Below are 12,904 nucleotides of genomic sequence, written 5' to 3'. Positions count from 1 at the left end.
CTTTTTTGTGCTTCTTTTCCTTCTTCCAAGAGCCATAACTCTTGTTAACCTTGTACCTGGTCTATTTTGCTTGTTGGTTGCAGGAGCCCTTATACAATAAACCCATCTACTTTCTAGAAAAATTGAGAGCAGTGGGAAAAACTGCACGTCCTTAATACCCCCCCCAATATGTGGTACCAACTACAAACCAGGGGAGGAGCAATCACGGTTCTTGCAATAAAAAGATTATGCAGACCTTCATTCTGGACATATTGTAGTAAATTGCTTTTGCAGATGGAACAGCAAAAAAAAAATAACTTACCCACGCATATATTAACACATTTTTTGGCAATGTTAAAATTTCTGCCATTTTGAACATTGTGATAATCTACTGATGAACAAATATCAGGTGTGATGTACAGCCAGCGCTGGGATGCCAGGGCGAGGACATGTCTAAGGTAAAATATCACCACACAACCATGTGGAAAGTGGATGGAACAATATATTGTTTATAGTGGACCTGATAAATGTGGGACAGATGAAGATCTGAGGCAAAAAAAAAGCTGGATGGGGAAGGAAACCCTGATTCCCCCTACAACCCACACAACCTAATTATGGCCTCTGTTCCTGACCCAAGCAAGGAATTCGTGCCTGGAACTATCGGCATATGTGCGAATATGGCTGCTATACCATTGTGTGAACCTTCCTGACGTTAAATTCATTTCTTGGTTAAGAGTTGTGATTGTACGGAGGACTGCAGGATGCAAAAAAACAGGCTGAGATTAAAATCAAAACTGGACATTGATTAATGCAATGTAAGGGGGTATCAGCCAGGGTACATGTACCGCCATTGTTCTCGGCAGCATAAGGCCGAGAATGATGATCTTTTCAGTCACATTTTGCTCATTGATCAGCAGCTTGTTTACACGGCAAAACAATCATAAAACTGGTGTTTGCAGAAATGCTTGTCAATGGAAATGCAACTTAAAGAGGTTGTCTGGCTTTAGTGAGTACAGACTTGTGAATCCTCACATCATGTGCTATGAGGATTCTCCGGGGTCATGGGGAGTGCAAGTATGCGATATTCATAGTCCCAGCCACATTCCGACTAGACGTGCGTGGCCTCCCTCAATGCAAAGGTATTCAACAAGAGTGGAAACAGTCTAGTCGTATTGTGGCCAGGAGTATGCATATCACATACTTGCAGTCACATGACCGCCGCTCCTAGAACCGGAGAATTCTCAACGCGAAGAACGAGTGATGTGAGGATTCACAAGGCTGCAGTCACACACAAGTGGGCTGTCTGGTCTTCCCAACCTTGGTGTTCTCCACAGAATCTTTGTTTCCTAACGCATGGTTCATATGTAACTATTAACCTTGGATCCCTTTAAAGAGTTATTCCAGAAATAGGATAGAGGTAGTCATTGGCCCCAGCAATCCTGAGAGTGGGGCTCTGCAGTCATATTTAGGATCGGAGAAAGCAGAGAACAATACAAGGCTATTTTCTTGCAGTCCTATAGACCAAGTTTCCCCAACTCCAGTCCTCAAGGCCCACCAACAGGTCATGTTTTCAGGATTTCCTTTGTATTGCACAGGTGAAGCAATTATCACCTGAGCAATACTAAGGAAATCCTGAAAACATGATCTGTTGGTGGACCTTGAGGACTGGAGTTGGGGAGCCCTGCTATAGACAATCAAGGCCTGATATCCAGAGTCCTGGTAGTATCATTAATTGGACCCCGAAACACTCAAAGATCTCCTGTAACCAACGAAGGGGGTATAAGGGATATTTCCAGAAATAGCCATTTGTTATGAATGAGTCACCGTAGGAGGCAGCCACAAAAATAGAAGCTATGTCCAGAAAACCAGAGAAGTTGGCAACTATCAGATTGCACCTATCAACACAACTAGCAGTAGCCGTGGGGGGTTCCTACAGTGCCCTAGACCCCTCGATCACAGCCGGAGAGCTAAATAGCCTAAAGACGGAAAAGGAAATCTAAACTGCCCCAGAGCAGACCCCAAAGTAAAAGGCAGCCCCCAACATATAATGACGGTGAAGCAAGATGAAAAAACAGACAGAAAGATAGGCTGAGCAAACGATGGGGCCCAAACTCACTAAAATAGGACAGGATAGGAGAGCTGCTGTCTGCAATCTGCAAAAACCCTATGAAATACATAAGCCAACAGGCTGATATGGAAAAAGGCCCTGAAGCAGCTAGGCTTCAAAAACTATATCAGCACTCAGGTATTTTCTGAAGACAGAGCTAAAGGAATTCAGCTTACCCCAGCAGGGAATGGCAGAAATCCAGCAAAGCAAAAGTCAAAGCACAAATGCAAGAGGCAGAGCAGAAAACTTAGCTTTAGGAGAGCAGGAATTCAGACTGGTATCCAAGGATCCCACAGAGAAATCACCCGCAGGGCAGAAGGGCGTCGACAGCCTTATATCCAGTCAGTGACTCCACTCAGCCAGTCATCATCATTAGTCTCAGATGTTTGATAATCAGGCTCACTACCTTTCTTAACCAGCAGAGGGAGTTCATCAGGCCTGAGTAGTGAAGGGGAAAATGAACTCACAACAGCCATTCATTTGGAGATTGTGGCCCCCCGATTCATCAAGACCGGAGATTCTCTCTAAGGCTGCTTTCACATTGGCGTTTCATGCAGCAGCCTCGGCCTGCACACGGCCGCCGCTAAGCCCAGCCTCCTCCGGTAGCTCCACCTATGGGCGCATGACGCTGCATGCGACCTGCATCCCCTATCTTTAGCATTGGGGATGCAAGCCGTGCGCAGGTATGCGTTTGTCGGCGCATGCACCCTTCTGACGGTGCGCCGAGCGCACCAAAATGCAAACATGGTGCGTTTAGCAAAGGTTGGCGCACCGTCAAAAGGGCGCATGCTCCGGCAAATGCATATCTGCGCACGGCCTGCATCCCCAATGCTAAAGATAGGGGATGCAGGTCGCATGCAGCGTCATGCGCCCATATGCGGAGCTACCGGAGGCGCGGCAGGGGACGGGGCTTAGCGCAGGCCAACACTGCTACATGAAACACCAATGTGAAAGCAGCCTTAGATGCTGCTGATCCAGGAAGAGGCGCGTGCATCAATGAGTCAGAAGCCTCTAAATGTGGCGGATGCCTCCATGGGCCTCACCAGAAACCTTACTCCAGCCTAGGATTGTAGTAACACTTCTGGTGTAAGGAACAACACCCGCTCGTTATGAATTAGAGGACTTGTAGCCCGGCTGGAAGAATCCGGCATGAAAACGCCAAAAGTCATAAAAAATTGGAGCAACTGCTAGTTGCATAAAAGTTATGCCACTTCATAGCAACTTATGCCAGAGTTCTCGCAAAAAAGTATTCATGAATCAAGACTTAAATGTTCTCCCGATTTGATTGTAAAGTTTGAGAAGGAAGAAAGAGGTCTGTGCTCGGTGACTAAAAAGTTCTGCTTGGTGTTAGAAACGGCCTTTACGCAATGCTACAATATACAGTTAGGTCCATATATATTTGGACAGAGACAACATTTTTATAATTTTGGTTCTAGACATTACCACAATGAATTTTAAACAAAACAATTCAGATGCAGTTGAAGTTCAGACTTTCAGCTTTCATTTGAGGATATCCACATTAAAATTGGATGAAGGGTTTAGGAGTTTCAGCTCCTTAACATGTGCCACCCTGTTTTACAAGGGACCAAAAGTAATTGGACAGATAAAATAATTGTAAATAAAATGTTCATTTCTAGTACTTGGTTGAAAACCCTTTGTTGGCAATGACTGCCTGAAGTCTTGAACTCATGGACATCACCAGACGCTGTGTTTCCTCCTTTTTGGGCTCTGCCAGGCCTTCACTGCGGTGGTTTTCAGTTGCTGTTTGTTTGTGGGCCTTTCTGTCTGAAGTTTAGTCTTTAACAAGTGAAATGCCTGCTCAGTTTCGGTTGAGATCAGGTGACTGACTTGGCCATTCAAGAATATTCCACTTCCTTGCTTTAATAAACTCCTGGGTTGCTTTGGCTTTATGTTTTGGGTCATTGTCCATCTGTAGTATGAAACGACGACCAATCAGTTTGGCTGCATTTGGCTGGATCTGAGCACACAGTATGACTCTGAATACCTCAGAATTCATTCGGCTGCTTCTGTCCTGTGTCACATCATCAATAAACACTAGTAACCCAGTGCCACTGGCAGCCATGCATGCCCAAGCCATCACACTGCCTCCGCCGTGTTTTACAGATGATGTGGTATGCTTTGGATCATGAGCTGTACCACGCCTTCGCCATACTTTTCTCTTTCCATCATTCTGGTAGAGGTTAATCTTGGTTTCATCTGTCCAAAGAATGTTCTTCCAGAACTGCTGGCTTTTTTAGATTTTTTTTTTTTTTTTTAGCAAAGTCCAGTCTAGCCTTTTGATTCTTGATGCTTATCAGTGGCTTGCACCGTGCAGTGAACCCTCTGTATTTACTTTCATGCAGTCTTCTCTTTATGGTAGATTTGGATATTGATACGCCTACCTCCTGGAGAGTGTTGCTCACTTGGTTGGCTGTTGTGAAGGGATTTCTCTTCACCATGGAGATTATTCTGCGATCATCCACCACTGTTGTCTTCCGTGGGTGCCCAGGTCTTTTTGCATTGATGAGTTCACCAGTGCTTTATCTTTCTTTCTCAGGATGTACCAAACTGTAGATTTTGCCACTCCTAATGTTATAGCAATTTCTCGGATGGGTTTTTTCTGTTTTTGCAGCTTAAGGATGGCTTGTTTCACCTGCATGGAGAGCTCCTTTGACCGCTTGTTTCCTTCACAGTAAAACCTTCCAAATGCAAACACCACACCGCAAATCAACTCCAGGCCTTTTATCTGCTTAATTGAGAATGATATAACGAAGGGATTGCCCACACCTGTCCATGAAATATTCTTGGAGTCAATTGTCCAATTACTTTTGGTCCCTTTAAAAACAGGGCGGCACATGTTAAGGAGCTGAAACTCCTAAACCCTTCATCCAAGTTTAATGTGGATACCCGCAAATGAGAGCTGAAAGTCTGAACTTCAACTGTATCTGAATTGCTTTGTTTAAAATTCATTGTGGTAATGTCTAGAACCAAAATTAGAAAAATGTTCTCTGTCCAAATATATATGGACCTAACTGTATATCAACATGAGCGACAATGTGGGAAAAAAATGCTTATAAACAGAGCATTGTGAAGAAATGAAAAACGTGTGTACAATGGCAGAATTTCCAAGTTTTATGCACTTTAAAAGATGGTTTCAGTGTTTATATAAAGTGTTACTATAAAGCTTAAACCTAATCTAATGGCGGCATGATGTAGAAGAGACCCTGATTCCATCGACTGGGCTGTTTGCTACAGTATGGTTTATCTCCTGCTGAAAAAAACGTAATATCACAAAGAGAAATAGTAAACTTGCTGCCATATATTTGGCCATATTCATAGCTGACCCCCACCACTGATTGGCAGCTTTCTGCCTATGCGCAGTGTACACAGAAAGCTGCCAATCAGTGGTGTGGGCGGGGTTATACAGGGCTCAGCATTCAAGAGACCTGCTAGATCTGCAGCAGAGAAAACTGCGATTTGATCAAGAACTGCAGCAAGCCGCCCAGTAAGTGACGCATCCCTGGAATCAGGGTATCGGCCCCTACATCATGCTGCTCCAGATCCGGTCGGAAAAACTTGGTGATAGATTCCCTTTAATGTTTCGGAGTATGCAGAAGAGCAGTGTAACTTAGAAGGTGCCACAGTTGTGTATCCTTTGTGGCAATGAGAGATGGGTCATACCATAGCAGAGCATTCAGAAACGTAATACATTAAATATATGCTTGATAATCAATGGGAAAAGTGCAGTTATTTTATATATAATAAGTGTATATATATACACTGATGTAGATTTTGTCTAAAACTACCAGCTACCAAAGGCTTAATGGATTCAAGTGGTGGTAGTCCCTTCTGTGTTCATAAGGGTTTGTTATTTAAAGAGATTGTACACTTTACAGTAACAGATGTGACACTCAATGTATAGAAGTATTCATGGTTCCCCTCCTTCCACTCAGACTGCACACCTCGCCAGTCCATACCTTGGATGCTAGTGGAGGAGCAGTGACCAGACCTGTCAGTCTCCTCCAATTGAAAACCACTACACATAAGAATGATGATTTTTCCACTACTTGAGCAGCTAGAAAAATGCACAAAAGAAATAAAACTATCCCTGCAATTCCTCCTTAAAAGGAATCCGTCAGCAGGTTTTTGCTATGCCATCTAACAGCATCATGAGGTAGGGACAGAGACCTTTGATTCCAGCGATGTGTCACTTAGTTTACTGGGTGCAGAACTTGTTATAGAATAACAGCTTTCTCTGCTGCAGATCTAGCAGAGCTCAAAATGCCGAGCCCTGTATAACCCCATCACTGATTGAAAGCTGATAATCAGTGATCGGGGCGGAGTTGGACTAGGAGGCACGAGACACCTAGTCATGTATTGATAATTTACAGATTAAAAAAAATGTTTTAAGAGCAAAACACAACCCAGTGAGTGACACCTTGCTGGAATCAGGGTCTCTTCCCCTACACCATGCACCTCTATGACTATATAGAAAGCCCTACTAACAGATTCCATTTATTTTCTTCCTAGTTTATTTCATATTACAATTAAAGCCAAGAAATCTTTTCTTCTCAAGAGATCAGCCATGTCTCCTTACTGTCCTGTGTCTGGCTGTAAACCAACCAGCTGCAGCAGGAGCCTCCCTCCTTTACCGTGTGTTTCTGCAAGATGAAAGATCACCGGGGCCCAGGCCAGGATTAAGTCAAGACTTAAGTTGAGGACCATGCAGGAAATGCTGTAGCCGTGCCAGCAGTGAGGAGAAATATATTTCTTGCTTAATTTAAACATCCACATCTAGGTTTAGTCTTCTTTTCAATATTGTTGTGTGCTGAATATGACATTACTGTACAGATCTCCCCTTCAACTCTTTTCTGTGCCTACAAAATGCAGTATATCTGTCCTGTACATTAGCATTGCACTCCCGCAATGTACAGGACGTAATACGCAACCTTACATATAGGGAATGGAAACTGCAACAAGTATGCGCCAGAGAATGTAATTGTACGCTTGCTCTGGGGATGTAGTGGTTTCGCCTGTCTTCTGCGCATGCGCAACTTCCGTGCATGCGCATTTTGTGACTGCTAGTCCCCACCACTGTAAATTTTAAAGTTAAAAGTTTCCTACGCAGCCTGTTTCACGCCACAAATTCCCTAGATCAGGAATTTCAGGAAACAATAAAAACGTTGGCAGCTTATGACCAAAAGGAAGGAAAAACAGATTGAGTTTTTTCCCCTATGTTTCTTCTTTCTGGACACCTCTTAAAACTCTTTGCAGCACACGCAATATCTAATTTATACTTTACCTTCTATGCCAGGCCTTAATAAATGTTATTTTTTAAAAGCTCTAAAAAGAATTGTCCACTACTCGGACAACCCCTTCTGAATCCCTATGTTTCCCCCTTATAAAAAACAACACTAACTTCCTTCAGATGTATATGATTCGCCCGAAGATGGGGAGAGTGAAGCTGCAGGGATCGAGTGACAATGTCACGCAATCCCCGGGCGAGCCAGTGTCAATGCTGCTGGAACTGCACCAAAGGTGGATATAAGAGTTATTACTTTACAAACGGACAACGGGGATTCAGAAGGGGTTTTCTGAGTAGTGGACAACCCCTTTAAGTTTGTGGATTGAAATCACTAAAAGAATTGCTTAACCCCTATAAACTATCCCAATAACTGCTTTGGTATTCGCAACGCATAAATAAAAATCAGGACACATTGTCTCCATTCCTAAAGGATGAAAGGGATAAAATTTATATACAATTTATCTTTTGTCGTCTCTCCAAAAGTTCCCTCACTAACTTCTCTAAGGAAAAGAGGTGCTCATCTGCCTCTTCTGGTACAAGGTTCCTGAGTGAATGTGCAAGTTCAAACAGATATTCAGTGTTTTTCCCACTGGGCCCAACGGCATTAAAAATCTGCTCGGCGATGTCTTCTAGGGGAGCAGGTCCGAGGTAGTTGGGGTTATCACAGGTTCCGATATACAGGAGTACGTTGAATGGTTTTATTGAGGGATCCTTTGGGTAAAAGACAACAGTCGTAGTCCGGTAGCCTCCTTTCTCTCGAAAGTCAAGGTAGGCCTTCACTTCTTCTTCCTTTCCCTCTGGAAGTCTGTAGGCAACACCCCATACACAGCCCTAGTAAAAGGGAAGCAGACTTATCAGACATTGACAATACGTAGAGAGTAAGTCACTTTATACCAATATGCTTTATCCAGATTTTTTAAAAACGCAGTCTCATGAAGGTACTTGTCCTGTTAAAGGGGCTCCTGCACTGGCGACTCTCGAGCAGTCCTCATATCACATGGACTATTCATTAAGCTGCAGCTAAACCACAAAACAACTCTTTAAAGCAGGGCTGTGGAGTCGGTGCTCATTTTGGTGGAGTCGGTATAAAATGGACCGACTCCTAAAATATATAATAAATTGGGTACAGTAGTTCTATGCAGAATATTTTTTCATAGGAATTTGGGAAAGTTATGAAATGTCCTATAAATGGCTGTTCTATTCCTGATCTAAGGCTACATTCACACACAGCGTTTTTCCTGCGTTTTTTGAGGATATGTTTTTCAGTTGCAAAAGCAGATCAGCTTTTTAAAAAACCGCATCACCTGAAAGGTTTTTGAGCTCATAGATAATGTTTTCAATAGCAAAAGCAGATTAGAAATCTGCTCTATCCATATATCCATATCTGCACCAAAAAGAATGAAAGCCGGATAGCACACAGACTAACACTCCTTTTTTTTAGCACCAGTCAGGTACACCTCATAGCTGCCCAAAGGACGCCCAGGACAGGCATTGCTCGTCTTCAGTAACATCATATAGTTGGAATAAATAGACTGCATTCACCACCACATCTTCTTAAGGTGCAGGCTTTATTTTCAAGTGTAAGGGTGTGAAGTATGAGGTTCTGTAGCAGCTCAGGTGTGCAGTATGAAATTCTGCCCCCCCCCCAGGTTTGATCCTGGCTACGCCCATAGTGTGAACGTAGCCTGAGGATCTAGGCTGTATCTTAGCCGAGATAAGTCAGTGTGTGTGTGTGTGTGTGTGTGTGTGTGTGTGTGTGTGTGTGTGTGTGTGTGTGTGTGTATATAATATATATATTTTTTTTTTTTTATTATTATTATATATATATATATATATATATATATATACATACATACATACACACACAGTATAGACCAAAAGTTTGGACACACCTTCTCAAAGAGTTTTCTTTATTTTCATGACTATGGAAATTGTAGATTCACTCTGAAGGCATCAAAACTATGAATTATACAATTCCACATGTGTTAATTAACAAAAAAGTGTGAAACAACTGAAAATACTGTATGTCTTATATTCTAGGTTCTTCAAAGTAGCCACCTTTTGCTTTGATTTCTGCTTTGCACACTCTTGGCATTCTCGTGATGAGCTTCAAGAGGTAGTCACCGGAAGTGGTTTTCATTTCACAGGTGTGCCCTGTCAGGTTTAATAAGTGGGATTTCTTGCCTTATAAATGGGGTTGGGACCATCATTTGTGTTGTGCAGAAGTCTGGTGGATACACAGCTGATAGTCCTACTGAATAGACTGTTAGAATTTGTATTATGACAAGAAAAAAGCAGCTAAGTAAAGAAAAACGAGTGGCCATCATTACTTTAAGAAATGAAGGTCAGTCAGTCTGAAAAATTGGGAAAACTTTGAAAGTGTCCCCAAGTGCATTGGCAAAAACCATCAAGAGCTACAAAGAAACTGGCTCACACGAGGACCGCCCCAGGAAAGGAAGACCAAGAGTCACCTCTGCTGCGGAGGATAAGTTCATCCTGGTCACCAGCCTCAGAAATCGCAGGTTAACAGCAGCTCAGATTAGAGACCAGGTCAATGCCACACAGAGTTCTAGCAGCAGACACATCTCTACAACAACTGTTAAGAGGAGACTTTGTGCAGCAGGCCTTCATGGTAAAATAGCTGCTAGGAAACCACTGCTAAGGACAGGCAACAAGCAGGAGAGACTTGTTTTGGCTAAAGAACACAAGGAATGGACATTAGACCAGTGGAAATCTGTGCTTTGGTCTGATGAGTCCAAATTTGAGATCTTTGGTTCCAACCACGTCTTTGTGCAACGCAGAAAAGGTAAACGGATGGACTCTACATGTCTGGTTCCCACCGTGAAGCATGGAGGAGGAGGTGCTTTGCTGGTGGCACTGTTGGGGATTTATTCAAAATTGAAGGCATACTGAACCAGCATGGCTACCACAGCATCTTGCAGCAGCATGCTATTCCATCCGGTTTGTGTTTAGTTGGACCATCATTTATTTTTCAACAGGACAATGGCCTCAAACACACCTCCAGGCTGTGTAAGGGCTATTTGACCAAGAAGGAGAGTGATGGGGTGCTACGCCAGATGACCTGGCCTCCACAGTCACCAGACCTGAACCCAATCGAGATGGTTTGGGGTGAGCTGGACCGCAGAGTGAAGGCAAAAGGGCCAACAAGTGCTAAGCATCTCTGGGAACTCCTTCAAGACTGTTGGAAGGCCATTTCTGGTGACTACCACTTGAAGCTCATCAAGAGAATGCCAAGAGTGTGCAAAGCAGTAATCAAAGCAAAAGGTGGCTACTTCAAAGAATCTAGAATATAAGACATGTTTTCAGTTGTTTCACACTTTAATTATATAATTCCACATGTGTTAATTCATAGTTTTGATGCCTTCAGAGTGAATCTACAATTTTCATAGTCATGAAAATAAAGAAAACTCTTTGAATGAGAAGGTGTGTCCAAACTTTGGTCTGTACCGTATACATGTACATGTATACAGTGTATTACATATTTACAATTAATTACAGTTTTTTGTGTTCTAAAGTTGTATTCCAATAAATAGATATTATGTTCTAAATATCTTGATTATTGGATCATAGAAATGATTAAATGTCTGATGGTCACATTGTACTACAATACATTTTTCACTTAAATATAAGCAATATATGTCGGAGTCGGAGTCGTGGAGTCGGTGTAAGGGAAATTGAGGAGTCGGAGTCGCAGGTTTGGCTAACCGACTCCACAGCCCTGCTTTAAAGGTAATCAGGATGATCAACTCCAACCTACAGATATGGGCATGCAGATCTTCAATAGATCTAGCAACTCTTATCTGTTGCTGCATTCCAAAGAAATTCGCATTTAATGAATATGCAAATGTGTTCAGTGCTATGGGCGTGACAGAGCATTGCCCCAACAACTGTCCACACCGAGCCTCCTTAGCTTGATTGATAGGTGCTAGGCAATCATTTCCTGACATACCGTATAAGTACATCATATCAGGTCTATTTCTTTGATGCAGGTTCAGGACCTGAACCCGAATCTTTCCCTGCAGATGATAGCTGTGATATTCCGCCATCATCTGCCTCTAACAGCCAAGAGAAACACACAGCTCCGCAGATGGCCGTTAACCCGGTAAATGCTTTTCTAACCACCCAACAGCTCCAACATGATATGATCATGAGACACCGAAGGGGTGCCACGACTTACCAATAACTTCTACATATTTTCAGCAACACATACAATTGACAAGGGAAAAAAAATAAAATATATTTTAGTTATACAGTATTTTTTCCTTTTCAAATAGTATGTGAATATATATACACACACACACATACACACATACATACATACATACACACATACATACATATACAGTGCCTTGCAAAAGTATTCGGTCCCCTGGAACTTTTCAACCTTTTCCCACGTGTCATGCTTCAAACATAAAGATACCAAATGTAAATTTTTGGCGAAGAATCAACAACAAGTGGAACACAATTGTGAAGTTGAACGAAATTTATTGGTTATTTTAAATTTTTGTGGAAATTCAAAAACTGAAAAGTGGGGCGTGCAATATTATTTGGCCCCTTTACTTTTATTGCAGCAAACTTACTCCAGAAGATCATTGTGTATCTCTGAATGATCCAGTGTTGTCCTAAAAGACTAATGATGATAAATATAATCCTCCTGTGTGTAATGAAGTCTCGGTATAAATGCACCTGCTCTGTGATAGTCTCAGGGTTCTGTTTGATGCACAGAGAGCATCATGAAGACCAAGGAACACAACAGGTAGGTCTGTGATACTGTTGTGGAGAAGTTTAAAGCCAGATTTGGATACAAAATGATTTCCAAAACTTTAAACATCCCAAGGAGCACTGTGCAAGCGATCATATTGAAATGGAAGGAGTATCATACCACTGCAAATCTACCAAGACCCGGCCGTCCCTCTAAACTTTCATCTCAAACAAGGAGAAGACTGATCAGAGATGCAGCCAAGAGGCCCATGATCACTCTGGATGAACTGCAGAGATCTACAGCTGAGGTCCATAGGACAACAATCAGTTGTACACTGCACAAATCTGGCCTTTATGGAAGAGTGGCAAGAAGAAAGCCATTTCTCAGAGATAGCCATAAAAAGTGTTGTTTAAAGTTTGCAACAAGCCACCTGGGAGACACACCAAACTTGTGGAAGAAGGTGCTCTGGTCAGAGGAAACCAAATTCGAACTTTTTGGCAACAATGCCAAATGATATGTTTGTCATAAAGGCACCACAGCTCATCACCCTGAACACACCATCCCCACTGTCAAACATGGTGGTGGCAGCATCATGGTTTGGGCCTGCTTTTCTTCAGCAGGGACAGAGAAGATGGTTAAAATTGATGGAAAGATGGATGGAGCCAAATACAGGACCATTCTTGATGAAAACCTGTTGGAGTCTGCAAAAAACCTGAGACTGGTACGGAGATTTGTCTTCCATCAAGACAATGATCCCAAACATAAAGCAAAATCTACAATGGAATGGTTC

General features: G+C 42.6%; 1 protein-coding gene across 1 annotated transcript in view; it reads right to left on the bottom strand.

Moving 5' to 3' along the window:
- Positions 1-7,803: 7,803 nt before the first annotated feature.
- CHAC2 (ChaC glutathione specific gamma-glutamylcyclotransferase 2) overlaps positions 7,804-12,904 on the bottom strand; it is a 29,520-nt gene continuing 24,419 nt past the window's right edge. Inside the window, exon 3 of the mRNA XM_073554035.1 lies at positions 7,804-8,222. Coding sequence (XP_073410136.1) covers positions 7,839-8,222 — 384 coding nt within the window. The 3' untranslated portion in view covers positions 7,804-7,838. The remainder of the gene's footprint in view (positions 8,223-12,904) is intronic.

This window comes from Dendrobates tinctorius, unplaced genomic scaffold (assembly GCF_039654945.1).
Source record: "Dendrobates tinctorius isolate UK_male_01 unplaced genomic scaffold, ASM3965494v1 ptg000205l, whole genome shotgun sequence".
Taxonomy (NCBI): domain Eukaryota; kingdom Metazoa; phylum Chordata; class Amphibia; order Anura; family Dendrobatidae; genus Dendrobates; species Dendrobates tinctorius.
This window is presented reverse-complemented; position numbering and strand designations above follow the sequence as displayed.